General features: G+C 39.1%; 1 protein-coding gene across 1 annotated transcript; it reads right to left on the minus strand.

Moving 5' to 3' along the window:
* Positions 1-8: 8 nt before the first annotated feature.
* On the minus strand, positions 9-14,382 carry LOC308079199 (uncharacterized protein; the record flags this gene model as incomplete). The annotated part of the gene is made up of 17 exons (XM_080420577.1): positions 9-28; positions 408-557; positions 1,026-1,110; positions 1,688-1,871; positions 5,590-5,702; positions 6,178-6,257; positions 6,666-6,698; positions 7,366-7,458; positions 7,647-7,739; positions 8,353-8,403; positions 8,723-8,815; positions 8,966-9,016; positions 10,820-10,912; positions 11,646-11,696; positions 12,150-12,200; positions 13,468-13,556; positions 14,285-14,382. 17 exons carry the CDS (start codon positions 14,380-14,382, stop codon positions 9-11), a joined length of 1,428 nt encoding a protein of 475 aa, XP_080276703.1.
* Positions 14,383-18,776: the final 4,394 nt, after the last annotated feature.

An 18,776-nucleotide genomic window follows, 5' to 3' on the forward strand; every position in this document is an offset into this window, starting at 1 on the left:
TAGGACACCTACTGGTTGACAAGTGCTACTGCCACACAGTTTAAGCATACACATAAACATGTAATCCCTATTTACTTAGTTGGCCGAGGTCACCCAGGGCTCTATCCTAGGTCCAGTAGTATTTTTATTTTTATATTTTCAACGAATGTTCGCCCCAGAATAGTGATGTGAATGAAGTGATTAAACTCAAAAGGACCACAATGGAAATAATCTTTTACCTTAATTGTGTATCATCCTTTTCACAGATATGTTTAAATATATGCATATGCATTTTGTCAATAAAGATGTCAATCATTTTAGTCAGATTCAGGGCAAATATGGACATTTCGATGTGTAAAGCCACAAACAATTTTTTAAATGAACAACTGTGCATAGAAAACCATGAAAGATGTTACTACAAAGTGTACTTGCCTGTCTGTTGGTGATAGTGCACACGTCACCCACATACTCAATTTTTCCGTCATGTTTGATCATTCCCACTGCGATGGAGTCCTCACAAATCTCTGAGGCGACGTAACGCTCGATCTTGAACCCAAGCTGTTTGAGCGCAAGGTACCCTGTCATAACAAACCCATCACACACATTAACCACACATAAAGTCTCCCTGTTTGCAATCTTTAGCCATCGATATTAACCACTTAAGCCCCATTTTGTACTTTGTCATACGCCACCGTCATGTAGTGAAAATACATCAGCTATTTTCGCTGCATGATACCGGCATGTGACAGAGTAAGGCATTTTGAGAATGATGTGCCTAAAATCGGGACGCTACGGTTAAAGGAGCTGTACGTGATTTTTCCCCCCCCTTTTTTTTCTTTTTAGTGGTGAGCCTTTTATGCCATTCCCATTTTGGAACCTGAGATCCACAGGATAAGTACATAATGAATCGTTTATATACAATGACATTTCAGGTGTCTATATACTATATTTTGTCTGATTGGGGCCACTGATTTACTTTTATTGAACATACTTCAATGCACATATATACACCTGACATATTAACACCAAAATAAAGCTGTACCAACCTGTTGCTATGCCATCAAACAGAGACAACACCCTCAGCGGCCTGCGCTGATGAACAGGGATGGAGGGATACACTCTGTGGGGCTCCTTAAAGTTAAACAAAATAGAAATTTAGAATGAGTATTTTAGAGCATAATCATTCAATTCAATCATCTTATTGTAGCAGATTCAAATAGAAATTACTAACTGGGAGATGCTACACCTGTACCATATGTTATGTAAGCACTGACCTTGTGGTGTGACCTTGATGTTTGAACAATTTGGAAAACATAAAGAAATAGCATACGTAGGTTCTGACCCTGCTCCCAGCTCATCATCAGCTAAGTGTTGATGCAAATGGTATTAAAACAATGAAGTAATTGCTGTGACATATAAATAGATAGATATCGCTGCGAACAGGTGTATAGTGAGACACAGATGCAATTAGGATTGTCACAATCATGATATTTTAGTTGACGATCAGCTGTATACAAATAAGTGTGATTAATGATTAAATTGATTGAATAAAACATTTACATTTCTGTTGGCCTTTTAGGCTTTGTGAGCAAAAATTGCACAAGGCAGATATGAATGTAGATATGAGTGCACAAATGGAACCACTGGGTTCCATTTGTGAGAATCACTGCTGTATGTGGCAGTGAGAGAGGAATTTTAGGTCACTCACAAAAAAAGCGCTGTTGTTGTAGAATAACTGTTGGACCTTGGTGGACCAGTCCTCTCTGGGTTTGAGGTGTCCTGCGTGGCACTGGGTGGGATCACACATGAAACAGCTCCATGGATCAATGTCTTTAAGCTTGTCAAAGGTTTCTGGAGCCACCAGGATGTCAACACAGTCCTTACAGAAACACCTGAGAGAGGGGACACAAAACATACAATGAGCTGAATGGACTGACAGACACCGGACATGCAATTTATAATTTAGGCATTTAGCAGACACTCTTTTTTTTAAAGACATTTTTATTTAGACAAACATGTCATACAAGTTTTCTGTTTTTTTCACAACAAAACAAAAGACTAGACAAAAAAAAAAAAAACAACAACAACAACAACCCACCTTCCCACCCACACCCTAGGTACTGTACAAGTTCCATCTATACATTTGCATTAAAAACATACAATATCCCATTTAGTTACAAGGAGGCAGTGATGGTAATAAAGATATAAAAGAACCTCATATTTTCTCATATGTTGCAGGTTTCCTCCTTACATTGTATAAAATCTTTTCAGGAGTACAATAGGAAGTAAATTCTGTCTCTGAGAGGGAGAGTTTTCGGATTTCCAGTTTTGAAGAATATTGTTTTTCCCAGCTGTGCCAGCAAGCAAAATAAAGTATTTCTTATGATGGCTTAATATGAGTCCCTGGCTGTATGTCTCCCAAAATCCAAATATTTCAGACTCTACTATTTCTGAAGTTGTTCTAACAATATATTTCCAAAACTCCTCCAAGCACGGACAGCTCCACAGCATATGAAGCAAATCTCCATCAGAGATTTTGCATCTCTGGCAGTTGGAGGAATCATTATTGAATATTATATGGAATCTATGTGGAGTATTAGGTTCTATAAAAAATGTTAAACTGCATTGTCTGTGTTTAGTGGATATTAAGAAAGTCTGAGAACATTCAAGCATGTTATGCCAATCAATGTCATCATAGATGCACCCCAAATCAGATTGCCATTTTTGCTTTACAGGCATAGTATTGTAGAGTGGTATATCATACATAGAAGATGTCAGGCCTTTAGTGGAAGAGCAGAATTTACTGAGAAGATGTTTTTCAAACGGGGACTCAGGTGGCATGTGTGGGAAGTCTGATGAGTTACTACGAACCCAGTTTCTGATCTGAAAGTATTTGAATAAAAAAGGATTTGGAAGGTTGAATTGTTCGGATTATTGTTGGAAACTTGCAAAGACGTCATTGCAATATAGGTCATCGACTGTCTCAATTCCACTGCTAATCCACCTTTTCAGTGTTTCGTCCGAGCCGGGGTAAGGAATTCAATTGATAACCATCTAGCCTCGTTACCCTCCGAGTGCAGCCAACATCAGATCGAACGGAACTGAGCAGCTAGGTAGTAAAGTCTGAAATTAGGGAGTTTTAATCCTCCCTTGGCATAAGGTGCCTGAAGGATAGAAAGCTTGACCCTGGGAACTTTACCTTTCCATAAGTAGTTTGAAATTGACTTATTCAAATCTTTAAAGAAGCTTTTAGGGATTTTAATTGGGATACAGTGAAATAAGTACAAAAGTGTGGGTAATATGTTCATCTTAACCGAATGTACTTTTCCAATTAGTGATAACGGCAGGTCCCTCCATCTCTGGAAATCTTAGCAGACACTCTTATGGTAATCACATACATAGAATGCAGAGACAGTGTAGTGCCTCAATAAACTAGGATCCCATGTAAAGCAACTGTACATCTGTCTAAACAATATACTATCTAAATAACAATCTGTACATTGTTACTATAGGATACCATGTTAACAAAGAATCTAGCATCTGTTTAAATAACATGCCATCACGGAGGTTGTGGGTTCGAATCCACCGTGGTGCATCCGGCTATGCCGGGCGTCAATGCGAACACAATTGGCCCGTGTTCGGGGGAGGGAAGCTGGGCGGGGAGGGTGATATAGGTCACTGCAAGTATTCCTACGGGCTGGGGCGGCACCTGTGTGTTGGGCGGGAGCAGTAGGACGAAGGCCCTATGTCCTCCCGGTGCGGGCTCCTCACTGGCAGGTTGAGTCAGTAGGATACAACAGCAGTGACAACACAGAAACCTGTGCGGGGAGGAATTAATTGTCATAACGACTAAATTGGGGAGAAAAAGGGGGTAAAAAATAATTGGCGACTCTAAATTAAAAAAGAATGTTTAAAAATGAATACATATAATAACACGCTATCTAAATTGCATTCTTATTGTGGTCAAGAAATCAAACCTAACATGCAAACTGGATGCCATTCAAATGTAGGCATGGCCAAAGTCCCCGCTTATCCTGTGGATCTCTTGTGTTAACATTATTGGCGTACCCTTTTCCTGTTCCGGTCCAGTGTCCCATAGCTTCATTTGATTGGCTCAGCGCCAGACTTGAATGGGAAACACAAATGACACCTTCATTTGTGTTTGCCATTCAAATCTGCTGCCAAGATGTACTTGCTGCAATGTAAATGTAAACAATACAACCATGTTGAGTTTCAGGTTATGGAAGGTTAAGGTTACAATTCGTAGTGGAAAAGAGCCAAAATAAGCAGAAGTTCCAGTGCTGTTAAGGGATTTCCAGTTCCTCCATGGGGCAATAACACAATATTCTTTATTTTATTTTATTTTCCTCTCATTTTGGAAAGGCGCCGTGAAAAATTGTTATTCAAAGTTTGAAGAGCTCCAGTAACCACTGTGCTTGTCCCACATATACACAAAAGGGCGTGAATGAAAGCTTAAAGTGTCCCCTTAAAAATGATACCAAACACTATGGTGAAAGATATTGAAATATGTACTCAACAGGAGCCAATACCAAGATATGCACCTGCATCTAAAATGGCTTTTTTCAATGGGGGAGGGTAACTTCAGCAGCTGATAACACCAATTTAGCTGTGACTCAGGAAGGGTTATCATACCAAAATGTTATCTACAGACATAGAGCTTCTCAAAAATGATAAGTAACCTTTGCCACCTTTCGGTGTACCGACATCTCGTCTGGCCCATGGACTATATGGGAACCTTCCATACAGGCTATGGGAGCGATAATTCATGACTGGCTGGTTTAAAGGAGTAGTTCACCCAAAAAATTACTTATTTTCTATCAATTGCACACCCCATGAAGCCTTGAATCCATGGATTTATTTGTGTTTTTGTCGTATTCCTAAGCTAATAATTTGATTCCTGTCTCCTACCGGCTAATGTATCCGGTAGGAGACACAAAGTAGATTATTTGTGTCTCCTACCGGAAATACACCCGGGCATCAAATTATTGGCTTAGAAATGCGACAAAAACCAAAATAAATCCATGTATTCAAGGCTTCATGGGGTGTGCAATTGATAGAAAATAAATCATTTTTTGGGTGAACTCCTCCTTTAAGTGGTTAAAATAAATCATGTGGTCAGGTAGGACACCTACTGGTTGATATGAGGTATTGCATTAAGCTCAAAACAATGTACAGGTATCTTATGCCTGAACAGGTTTTGTGTCTTCGCTGTCTCAGTGCCAGGTGCAGGGACCAGGGTTCGAATCTCCAAAAGACCATGAAAGTTACGGACAATCTAAATGAAGGTGAATATTTTACTTTTTATTCCACCAGTTATTTTTAGAGATTAAAATGATTAAAAAACATACATTAACCAATTAAGCACTATTTCATAATCCATTTGAAAATAGCAGATCTAGAATGTGCTGCGTTGTGAGTAGATTTTGAAAATTTTTGGGGGAATAAAGTGAATTGAGACATTCGGTACGCCAAGTATATTTTGATGCCAATACTTTTGTACTTTTACTCAAGACAAATTTAGAAAATGTCTACATTGTGAGTACTTCTGACTGGGTACATTTTCAGCCAGTGTGTTAGCAGTATGTTTACCTGCAGCAGCTGGCGATGTCACAGAGAATAACCTCCTGTCCTGCACAACACACAGTACAATAGGACTGGGAGCCGTCCTCATCGTATCGATACAGAGACTCAATGAAGTTCTCCTAAAAACAATGAGAAAGCATTAGTACAGCATTCGGTATATGATCGCTGTTGGGCAAAAACCTTGTATCTCCAAAACATCTACTTTTCAGGAAATGTAAAAGAATAATCTGTAATCCAATGGATCCAATGTAGTTCTTATTAGGTCACAAGCTCTTGTTAATACTTTGAATTGGATCAATCCTTCTAGAAATTACTCAAATCTCTGCATGTGCACGTCTACCCGCCAAGTTTGGAAGGCAGTCATAGCCAATTAGAATGGAACCTGCGAAATCTGACTGATACATCTTGATCACATGACTCCAGAGGAGCGAAAACATAATCCCTCGCCTTCGGCCATTCCGTTCTCCTGGCGGGGATAAAGAGAGGCGATACAAGGTTTCTGCCTGACAGCGATGATATATGGCAGGCAGTGAATGGATGCCAGTTAGCATAGAACAAAGTCAAGTAGATGAAATGAGGTAAACATGACATTACCTTGCACTTCCGACAAAGGTTTCCTTCAAACAGTGGGTGATCCACCTCAGTCTCAGGAGCTCCACACGACAAACAGAAATCTGAAATGATAAACATGAACTTAAAGCAATAATATTTTATTGTATACCATTAGGCCTGACCTCGACTAAGTCGACTAGTCGACTGGTTAGTCGCGGGGGGTCTGAGTCGACTGCGTGTCTCTTAGTCGAATCTAGTCAACAAAAAAAAAAAGTGCAACCTCTTCCAGAGATAGAGACACTAGAAACTCTGCTGGAGACACAAAACAAACTGTGTAGACTTGGCCCTTTGAAATAAAATGTATTTTGTATTATTATTTTTTTTAGTCGACTGCCAGTCGACTATTGGCAATTAGTCGCCAATTAGATTCGACTAAACAAATCCTTAGTCGGGGACAGGCCTATATACCATAATGTGTTATGCTGTAACCATAATAATAGTTTATACTGTAACCATATCACAGTCCTCACCGTTGACTGGAACCATGTCTCGTACCATTGCTTCTGTACATTCAAAAAGGCAATAGTAGTTAAACAAAGTTTCTCAAAGTTTACTTTCTCAATCAACTTCACCAATCAACTCAATCAGTTACACAAACAGTATGATACATACTGTGGCAAACCAAGGGAAAATTAGCTGTCAATCCAGCTCAGACTGGGGGAGGTGATAGAGGGAGTGCACTACCCTGTCCATGTTCTACAGTCATTAGGTAATTAGCAATGGTCACACCTGGAGCTCATCCAATAATCAATCAGTCGTACCCTTACCTCCACCTCCCCTGTGTTGCCACAATACATAACGTTGCTGACAGGCAGAAACTGTGTATCTCCATATTTCATGATTTCATAAATGAATGCCCTATTTCGTCATGCAGCGGATCTACAAGCTCGGCAGATCTACAAACTCACTGCTATTTCTGCTATATTAGAAAACTTCAGAAGGTACAAGTGAAAGTGGTTAAGTGTGTCTGTGGGTTTTAAAAACATATTGAACCAGTAAAAGTATGAAAACGAATTAATAACTACATTGGATCCATTCCCCATTTCCTGAAATGCAACAGTTTTGGACATACAAGGATCCCAGACAGTGACGAGATGATGCATACCTGTTATGCATACATATGTCACATACCTCTGATACATGCATACAGTGCATACATAGTAAACATACCTCTGCTGTAGGTGATGGTACGGGTTTCTTTCAGTGGGGGCATGGGCTGGTTGTCTGAGTCTGAGTCAGAATCACCAACGCTCGGAAGAGAATCTTAGAGAAGAAAACACAACCAAAATGACCATAGCGATTTTTATCATTTCAGTAAATAAGCATAAACAAACTTCTTCACATGAGCAATGTTGTTGTAACTAAGAGATTTGAGGGGAAGTATATATTTTATATACACAGATTTACAAATAAAATACATTTTCATTAGCTAATTAGTTAAGCCTACATACCTCTGCTGTAGGTGATGGCACGGGTTTCTTTCAGTGGGGGCATGGGCTGGTTGTCTGAGTCTGAGTCAGAATCACCAACGCTCGAAAGAGAATCTTAGACAACACAACTGAAGTTAATTCTCACATGGTTATCTTAACCAGCCCATCCACTAACCTCTGTTAATCATTAGAAGCTATTATGTATGGTTATTAAAGGCGGGGTGCCGTGATTTTCAGTGACCCCCCCCCCCCCCTAAAACATAATCATCAGGTAATATGGTTATACTAGGAGGAAGATTTTTTTCAAAAAAGTGTACAGAAAGTGTTAAAATTATGTTTTTATGTGGACACGCCTCCAGTTCATTAAGTATACCTGGTTCTCACCTTAGCACCTCCTCCACCACCTTAGCACCACCCACCTGTCCTAGTCCCTCCTCATGCCCACACCTGTTGTGTTATGATAATGAGGGGGAGGGTATATTTTTACTGTGTCATTAAAGCGCTGTTTTTCTATTGGCAGAGTTTGACCCTCAAGGTTTCAGCCTCCAGGAAGAAACTCAAAATAGTCAGAGAAGACATAAAACACCATAAAAACACCACCAGGGGGTTTAATGAAGTTCTATCAACCTCATAGACACATGAAAAACAGAAAAAGTGCAAAACCATGGCACCACTTCTTTAAGGAAAGCCATCATCTAACTATAATATAAAAGACATACTTTCTTACTTTTAATTTTGGTCAGGCGGATTTCACATGGCTTCACATGGCAATTCCCATCTGGAACACAAAACAATGTGTCATTAATGGCTTTCATTGTGTTAATTAATGGCACCGAGAGCTTAACCCATGATGACTTTAGACCGATTCTACGAATGCCTTCTAAATCAGTCATTCTCACACTTTGAAGATTTTTCAAAAATGTTCGAAAATAGCAGATGTACAAGCTCGCAGCGCGGCACACAGTGACGCGCTGTGAGCTTATACATTCTTATCTTGAAAATCAGTTCTTACTCTGTACTCACTCACTGTATTTTGGTGTTTTCACTAATAAAGTATTCAATCAATCAACTCACAATACATACTGTAGTAAACATACCTCTGCTGTAGGTGATGGTACGGGTTTCTTTCAGTGGGGGCATGGGCTGGATGTCTGAGTCTGAGTCAGAATCACCAACGTTCGGAAGAGAATCTTAGAGAAGAAAACACAACTGAAGTCAATTCTCACAAGGTTACCTTAACCAGCCCATCCACTAACCTCTGTTAATCATTAGAAGCTGTTATGTATGTTTATTAAGGAAAGCCATCATCTAAATATAATATAAAAGACATACTTTCTTACTTTTAATTCTGGTCAGGCGGATTTTACATGGCTTCACATGGCAATTTCCATCTGGAACACAAAATAATGTGTCATTAATGGCATTCATTGCGTTAATTAATGGCACCGAGAGTTAAAGGGATACTTCATTTTCACATAAAATAAACATTTAAAAAATATATTAAAAATAAATGAAAAAAGTAATGGAAAAATCACGGCCCCCTCACGCATTAGAGTGTCCTACTAATGTGTGAGGGGGCCTTTATTTATTACATCTACAGACTTTTTAAACGGTGGATCTCCAATTTTGCAGTGATCTCCAATTTCATTGGCTTACGCCATTTCCAATGTTACGTCATCAAAATATTAGCTAATTAGATTAGCCTGATTACCCTTTTTCTTGGATGTCATAACACCTTTAACTGAGGAGATCTTTCTTACTCTTAATTTTGGTCAAGCGGATTTTGCATGGCTTCACAAGGCCATTCCCAACTGGAACACAACACAATGTGTTATTAATGGCATTCATTGTGTTAATTAATGGCACCGAGAGCTTAACCCATTAAGACTTGAGGCCGATTCTACAAATGCCTTCTAAATAAAACAAATACAATTAATTATTACATGAATCTAAGGCCTAATTTATGCTCTGTCACACAACGAAAAAAATACCAGACCTACAAACGCATTGTGAGCTTGTAGGTCTGTTTTTTCCCCGTTGTACGACAAAGTATGAATCGAGCTTAAAGGTGCTATGACATGGCCCGAAAACATATATATTTGGTAATCGCGTGGTCTCTCTGAAAACAGTCTGAAAACAGGGTGGGACGTACGTATCACAGATTGATTTGGCATTTGCAGTAGCTTTGTTCTGAGTTCGCCTCTCGCACTCGCATCAAACAGACCAGCAAAAGGAGGAAGTGACCTCAACATAATTTGTCTTTTATTTGTAAATCTGTGTATATAAAATATATATTCCCCTTCAAATCTCTTAGTTACACCGTCGTTCATGTGAAGTAGTTTGTTTATGCTTATTTATCGACATGATAAAAATCGCTATAGTTTGAACACTGCATGGGTCTCCGTCTCTCCGAGCGGGCTCTGAGAGCTCCCTAGAGCCGATCTGTGTCCCTGCTGGTCGGGGAGAAATACTACGCATTGTATCTCCAGCCAGCGCCAGTTGGCTACGTCCCGTCCCTCTCCCCCTGATATTAGGATAAATAAATATAAAATAATTAATAGTTTGTTTAGAAACACGCTGTGGCAGTCCCGCGATGCGTGTATATGTGCATTTGCCAGCAAGAGCCCCTGTGTCCCCGCTTTGCGATGCTCTGAACCCGCTGTCATCGGGTTCATGCTGACATCCTCGGACAGGCTAGGAGACCCAGTGCGCAAAATGACCATAGCGATTTTTATCATTTCAATAAATAAGCATAAACAAACTACTTCACATGAGCAATGTTATTGTAACTAAGAGATTTGAGGGGAAATATTTTATATACGGTACACAGATTTACAAATAAAAGACATTTTCATGTAAAGTCACTACCTGGTTTAGTGCAAGGAAGCTGGTGCGAGCGAGGGGAGACCGACCGACAGACGAATATACAGTCCAGGAATAAATATCCGATAAAAAGATAAAAATGCAATAAATTAATTTCATTGGCTTACGCCATTCCCAATGTTACGTCCTCAAAATAACGTCATAAATAATAACTACATTGGATCCATTGGAGCACAGGTTATTTTTCCCCATTTCCTGAAATGTAGTTTTGGACAGGATTCCAGACAGTGACGAGATGATGCATACCTGTTATGCATACATATGTCACATTCCTCTGATACATGCAAACAGTGCATACATAGTAAACATACCTCTGCTGTAGGTGATGGTACGGGTCTCTTTCAGTGGGGGCATGGGCTGGTTGTCTGAGTCTGAGTCAGAATCACCAACGCTCGGAAGAGAATCTTAGAGAAGAAAACACAACCAAAACGACCATAGCGATTTTTATCATTTCAGTAAATAAGCATAAACAAACTACTTCACATGAGCAATGTTGTTGTAACTAAGATTTGAGGGGAAGTATATATTTTATATAGACAGATTTACAAATAAAATACATTTTCATTAGCTAATTAGATTAGCCTGATTACTCTTTTTTGGATGTCATGACACCTTTGGACTACACCAGGTACAAATGACTTTTGTTGCACTCCCTCATGGAGCTACATGCGGATTATACTAGGGTCAGTCCACTCTAGGTGGACACGCACTGACCTTTTTGCACCTTAATCCCTTGTATAACGCACTGACTTTTTTTGGGTCTTTTTATTGTGCTCCTTAAGCACCTTAACGTCCTTGTCTATCATGCACAGTATAAGTATAACATGCACAGTACAATACATTGCTGCTATGCTCAGGCACCTTAGTTTAGTTTTTTTTAGTTTTATTTATTATCTCAGGTAATTTGTAAATATGTAGATAACTTGTCTGGCCTTCTGTTGCTCTCTTGCTTTTGATCTCCTTCCCACCTGCCCCCCACCCTCTTCTTCTCCCCCCCCCCCTCTTCTTTCTATGGAAACTAACGTTGCGATGGGAACGATGTACAAAAAAGAATTTCACCCACTTTTTTACCTTGTAAACCTGTGATGTGACAATAAACTGATTCTGATTCTGATTAACTGAGGAGATCTTTCTTACTTTTAATTTTGGTCAGGCGGATTTCACATGGCTTCACAGTGCAATTCCAATCTGGAACACAACACAATGTCATTAATGGCATTCATTGTGTTAATTAATGGCACCGAGAGCTTATTCTTACACTATTTCTCAAAAATGTTCAAAAATAGCAGATGTACAAGCTCGCAGCGTGGCACGAAGTGACGCGCTGTGAGCTTATACATTCTTAACTTGAAAATCAAACTTGAAAATTCTTACTCTGTACTCACTCACTGTATTTTGGTGTTTTCACTAATAAAGTATTCAATCAATCAACTCATTAAATGATTACAATACTGTAACAAATAGATTTCATTACATTAATCTAAGGCCTAATTTATGCTCTGTCACACGACGACAGAAATAGCAGACCTACAAACTCACAACACATCACGGACGTGGCGACGCATTGTGAGCTTGTAGGTCTGTTTTTTTCCGTTGTGTGAAATTGTATGAATTGAGCTTAACTGAGGAGATCTTTCTTACTTTTAATTTTGGTCAGGCGGATTTCACATGGCTTCACACGGCAATTCCCATCTGGAACACAACACAATGTGTCATCTGTCATTAATGGCGTTCATTCTGTTCATTAATGGCACCGTGAGCTTACCTCATGAACACTGACACACAACGAACAAAGTACTTTCTATCTTTTAATGTCCACAACAAAATGTTCCAAATGTGTTCATGTACTTTTTTTTAATCAAAGTGTTTTAACCTTGTATCATCTGCTGCTTTGGCAATGGTACAGACCACTGTTGAGTGTTGACATCTGGACGATAGTGTGGCTTAGCAAGATGATCAGAGATCTCCACTTACCCTCTACCCTAACACCTGTCTGTCTGTCTGTCTGTCTGTCTGTCTGTCTGTCTGTCTGTCTGTCTGTCTGTCTGTCTGATCTTCATGAGGATCAGAGGAGATTATACAACACATCAAATGTCAGGCCCATCCACTAACCTCTGTTGATCATTAGAAACTGTTATAATATGTACAGTACATGGTCATTAAGGAAAGACACCCAGAGGCGTCTGGGAGATTTGCGAGGCCCTGTGCGAACATCAGATGGCATGGCAGAGCAAAGGCCCTTTTCAATTCCACCTGGTGCGGCAACATGCAGTAATCTCAGAAATAACGTCTTTGTAATCCAGTTGGGATAGCAGGCTGGAATGTTTTAACTTTAAGAAACTGTGCTCCACGTGCAACTTCACAGTGAGGGAACGTTCCGTCCATTCTTTTAAGAATGGCATTTCCTATCTTGGTTCAATCGAGCACCATTGCTCACAGAACGTGGTGCGTAATGGTGTTTCTGGTGTGAGCTTTCGGTCAGCAGTGGTGGAAAAAGTATTTTTGTTTTTTACTTGAGTAAAAGTCTGGAAATAAAAATTATTTGAGTAAAAGTACAACATTATTGGTATCAAAATGTACTTAAAGTACAAAAAGTATAAAGTACTCATTATGCAGAATGTCCCATTTCACAAGTTTTCAAAATGTATAAAATCTACAAGATCGCAATGCGTTGCATCGCGATGCATTGTGAGCTTGTATATCTGCTATTTTCAAATGGCCGAAATGTATGTAGGACTGAAGTGGGTAATGTATGCTTTGTAATCTAAATCTACTAAGTACCTAGTAACTAAAGTTTTCAAATAATTGTAGTGGAGTAAAAGTACAATATTTGCCTGCCCTCTGAGATGTAGTGGAGTAGAAGTAAAAGTACAGAAAATTGGAAATACTCCGGTAAAGTAACTACAGTAGGCCTACTTTAGTAAATGTACTTAATTACTTTCCACCACTGGTCACTTACCCAACATGTTGTGATCTTCCTCTCGGGTCTCTGAGGTCTGTCTCTGTCTCTTCATGCCCATAGAACAGTGCTTCTCCATTCTGGACGGCCTGAGAGACCAGAATGGAAGGAGACATCAGTGGTGGAGAAAGTACTCAAATTTTTTACTTGAGTTGAGTATAAGTATCAATTCTGTAATGTAGAAAATACTCTGTTAAAAGTAAACGTCCGGAATTGAAAATTTACTTGAGTAAAGTACAAAAGTATTGGTATCAAAATGTACTTTAAGTACCAAAAGTAGAAAGTACTCACTGTGCAGAATGTCCCATTTCGTTCTCCATTTCAAATGGCCGAAATATAGGGCTGAAGTGGTTAATGTATGTTTTGTAATCATAATCAAAATCTGCAAACTAGTAACTAAAGTTTTCAAATATTTGCCTCTGAGATGTAGTGGAGTAGAAGTAAAAGTACTGAAAATTGGAAATACTCCGGTAAAGTAAAAAAAAAGACCTCATAATCGTACTGTAAGTACAGTACTTGAGTAAATGTACTTAGTTACTTTACACCACTGGTTTTGGACCAGTGCTGTTACATCATGCTACAAGTCTCTGGTCGTGTTACTCGCTGAATTAACAGTTATTATTTGCTACATTTGTTTGTCACACACAGGTCTATATTAATACGTTTTGTGACCAATTAATTTAGACCAATTATGAATCAAACAATGCACGAAACGAGAGGTATAGCCTACATAACGTGATGGAACATGTTTAATATTACGGTCACATTTTAAATAGTTACTTGGTGTCCTACTGTACATACATACATACCACTTTACCTGTTGTTGAGGTAGCTCCGACGGAACCTCTCCCTCCGCTGTTCCAAGATGAGGTTCCTCGTTTCCCTCTGCCGTTTGAGCAGGACATTGTCGCACATTATCCACTTTACTTTATGTTTCTTACCCCTTTCTGCACATCGTATCCAAAAAGTAAAGGTTTTCTGCAACGCTCACAGATGTTTAAAGTTTTACCTGGCAATAAAATCTATCCAACGAGTTGAAAAAAGTATTTAACTCGCTCCTGTCCTCAGCCGGTTACAAGTTTTTAAGACATTTGCGTAGAATAGATCATTTGCGTAGATCAATCAGATAACATTACTGATTCCCCTACTGGTCAAATGTTGAATTGCATCTTCTAATGCAAAATATTATGGAACCGGCTGAGGAGTGAGGACAGAGGCGAATTAAATACTTTTTAATAGGACCTCATCTCGGAGCTACATAGCGGAGGGAGAGGTTCTAAATGGGGCTATTGTTGAAGCTGACAACTGACTGCAGCTGCTTCCCTTATTTTTTTATCTCTATGCAGGCAGCTGCTTCCAAGTTACTTGGGCCCACGTGCTCACTCCAGCAATCATTTGTTTTAACCACTGGGGGGCAGTAACGTTGAGTTCTACTTTCTGTCAGGTAGTATCTTAGCTTGACAACATAGATTTTCTTGCTCATGCTGCTACATAATATGTAGCAGCATGAGCAAGAAAATCTATGTTGTATCTATGATATATATAATATATAATATATATGTAGTACATATATATTATATATTATATATATCATATCTATGGCTGCTATGTTGGGAGGGGGAGGGACTGGGTTCCAAGCCCAGGGGTCATCGCCATGCTGGCTTGCAATGGACATAATTTATATTACCAGAAACACACACACCTTTACAACTCTGTCCTTGAAAATAAAAAGTTAGAGAACCACTGTACCAGTGGACTCCTAATGTGTCATACGTGTCATAGTAACTAAGTGACATGCATATTCTGAGGAAAACCTGGAGACTGAGACATTCAGTAATTGAGTCTTACTGTATGATCAAAATAATGTAAAAAAAAAATACATCTAAAATTCGCCACAGACAAGGCCAAGTCTAGCCACGGACACACATTGATGACCCCTGTCCAAGCCTGTCCTAGGTCAGTGGTTCTGAACCTTTTCAATACTTTACCCCCCAAAATAATCATATTTGAACTAGGACCCCCACCTTGGAAGCACTTGGAATTGTAGGGGTTGAGGCATTAGTTTGACTTTGTTACACAGATAAATATTGTGAAAATAGCCGATCTACAAGCTCAGAGCTTCTAGATCGTCTATTTTCATTTTTTTGCCTCTTTCTTATATTATTTGACAATTTGGCCGATGTTTGACCTGTTTTTTAAAGTATACAGTAGTTGGTTGATTACTTTTGAAGAAGTAATGGTCTTTTTCTTTGTTTAGTTTTTTGTTTTGTTTATTAGGTAATAAAAAGGTATTAAAAGTCCTTAAATTGTCACTTCACTGTCATCTGAGGACCCCCCAAAATCATGTGGGGACCGCCCTGGGGGTCCCGACCCAGAGGTTGAGAACCACTGTCCTAGGTGAATGTAGGCTACAGTATGTAGGAGTAGTTAGGTGCAAAAGCGAGCCCACAAATAGTGAGGAGGACATGAGTGTGCTCACTGAAGCGAACCAACAATAAAAGTTGCAGAGAAACATATCTAGTGATAACACTTGATTGAATAAACAAATCTCCATAGCTTACTGTGTAACAGCCTTTATCTAATTTATATTCTGTGGTTATACAGGCTACATATTAAAATTGACATACTAATTAATTAAATAACTGATATCAACGGAAAATGTATCAAAAGCAATTGCAGAATAATCGATAATAATGTGCTATTTACACCTTCACCAAAATTGTTCCACATTATAAAATGAAAAGTTTTGTTCTTGACTACTGGACAATTCCAAGAGGTCTGTTTGGGTTCAGACAACTTGTGATGAGCATTTATTTTGTACTTTAAAGTTGTACAATGCAGATTCACAAATAACGATTTTTAGCAACCTCTGCTGGTCACTACCGTCACTGCATACAATTTCCGTAGTCCTCGATTACCCAGAATTCCATTTGTTTTCACCGGAAGCCGGAAGCGTTTCAAAAAGCGTTCTTTTAATTGTTTTATACTATCTGCGGATCGTTTCTCTTAGCCAGTGGAGCATTAGTTACCATGAGCTGTGCTTTCTTTTTCTGTTCTTTTTCGATCTTCCAATCCTACATTCTCTTAAAATCAGCGTGAGGTTCCTTTTTGTTATTAGCGCGGTAGTTCCTGGCCAAACAGGAAACCGTTGCGGTAGTTCCTTGCCAAACAGGAAACCAGTGCATTTCCGCCTCCGTTTTCCGGCCAGATGACGTAATTTTCCCGGGAAAGTCCCCCCCGACACCGTTCAATAGAAAATATATAAATAAAAGGCTTCCGGGGGTGAAATTCATGGAGTGGGTGTTGTGAAACTTTTGCCACTCACAAAAGATATACAATTTAACTTTAGTTTTGTTGAAAAAGTTACCTAGTATTACTTTAACTTTTAAAGATGGAGTGCCATGATATTTTTCAACCCTAAAACCTGATCATAAGGTATTATTATTGTGTAAGGATTTAAAAAAAAAAAAAAAAAGTGTACAGTAAAGTGTTAAAATGTTGTTTTTATGTAGACACACCCACCAGTTCATTATACCTGGTTTCACTTAGCACCACCCATCTAATCCAGTCCCTCCGCCTCCTCCTATCATAGGCGCCGGAGGCGGGGTCACACGGTCCTCTGTGTCCCCCCACTTTTCAGCTATCGACTTCTTTTTTTTATATATAAAAAAAACTTTTGAAAAAAAAAAAAAAAAAAATTGTCTTTTTTTTTCTCTACCGGCGCAGTAGCTCCGCAGCCTCCGCCCACCCCACCGTTCGCATTGTCAAGCGGCCCCAGCCAGACATGCTAATTGCCTCTAATAAACAAGTCTTGATCACTGTGGCTGTGCTAAACATGTTCTGCAGGTTTTGGGGAGGGTGTCATTATTGTCATTATTGAAATGAAGGGTCGCTATGCTGTGTCCCTCAACTCCCTCGTCCTGTGTGCACTAACAGTCACTCACTGCATGCACTGAATACCAGTGGTGGAAAAAGTACTCAAATGTTTTACTTAAACAAAAGTATCAATTCTGCGAAGTAAAAATACTCTGTTACAAGTAAAAGTAAGGTATTCAAAATGTACTTGAGTAAAAGTAGAAAAGTATTGGTATCAAAATGTATTTAAAGTACCAAAAGTAAAAGTAGGCTACTCATTATGCAGAAGGTCCCATTTCACAAGTTTTCAAATGTGAAAAAAAAGTTTTCTAACCCTTGATACTTTTACTTAAGTAAAACATTTGAGGATGGGACACACTGGGATGGGTAGAGTGTTGTTAACTGTTTTATGGTCATTTCATGAATTAATTAAGCAAAAAAAATCGCGTGCGCTTCGCGCGCGTACATGCCCGCAACGCAGTGGGTGGGGGGCGGGGGGAAGGGGGGAGTCATGACGTCGTCGCTGTCCCCCCACTATAGAGCGTCGCAGTTCCCGCCCACTTCCTGTTTTTTTTGGTGCCGGAAGAAAAAACTCAATGCATTTTTCCATTGACATTTCCAAAAATATTTATATCTATTAATTTAAGCCTCGAATCAAGCCATCACGAGATGACATGAATCATGACCATAAAACGTTTTTTTCTGTGATTATTTTTTATTTTATATTTAATTATATGATATACTATATTTAATAAATACCCTTTGTTTTGCCGTTTTCAACAACAAAAAAATCACAGAATCAAACGTTTATGGTCATGATTCATGTCATGTCATGATGGCTTGATTTGAGGCTTAAATTAATAGATATAAATATTTTTGGAAATGTCAATGGAAAAATGCATTGAGTTTTTTCTTCCGGCACCAAAAAAAACAGGAAGTGGGCGGGAACTGCGACGCTCTATTTAACCCCTTCCGGCGTGCCTGCCTCCTATAAGACCACCCACCTGTCCTAGTCCTCCCCCCTTATCACTAAAGGACTGCCCATGGTTCTGCCCATTTGTTTACAAAATGGCAGGAGGACAAATTGGACAAATACAGCCATATATGTTTGAACCTGAATCTGGTTCAGATGAAGATGAGGAGGAAGAAGAACTACTCCATAACCGGAAAGCCTCATCAACCCTTTGCTCAAATCCCAAATGCTCATGTGTGCAACGGATAAATAAAAGGCTTAAAAGGACAACTTTGTTTTTTTACAACCAAGGTTTATATTTTAGCTTGTAATTAAAGTAAATTCTTTGATGGCCAGATGTGAGTTATTGGGGGCTAGAAGAGCTACTGTAAATAATAATAAAGAAAACGCCGGGTTATTGTGTAAAAAAAAATACATATTTAGCCACCGGACAGAATGCCTCCGCCCACTGTAAAAAAGATCGCAAAAATTGCTAAAACTA

The sequence above is a fragment of the Gymnoscopelus braueri genome (genome assembly GCF_963280865.1).
Source record: "Gymnoscopelus braueri genome assembly, chromosome: 23".
In the NCBI taxonomy this organism is placed as follows: Eukaryota; Metazoa; Chordata; class Actinopteri; order Myctophiformes; family Myctophidae; genus Gymnoscopelus; species Gymnoscopelus braueri.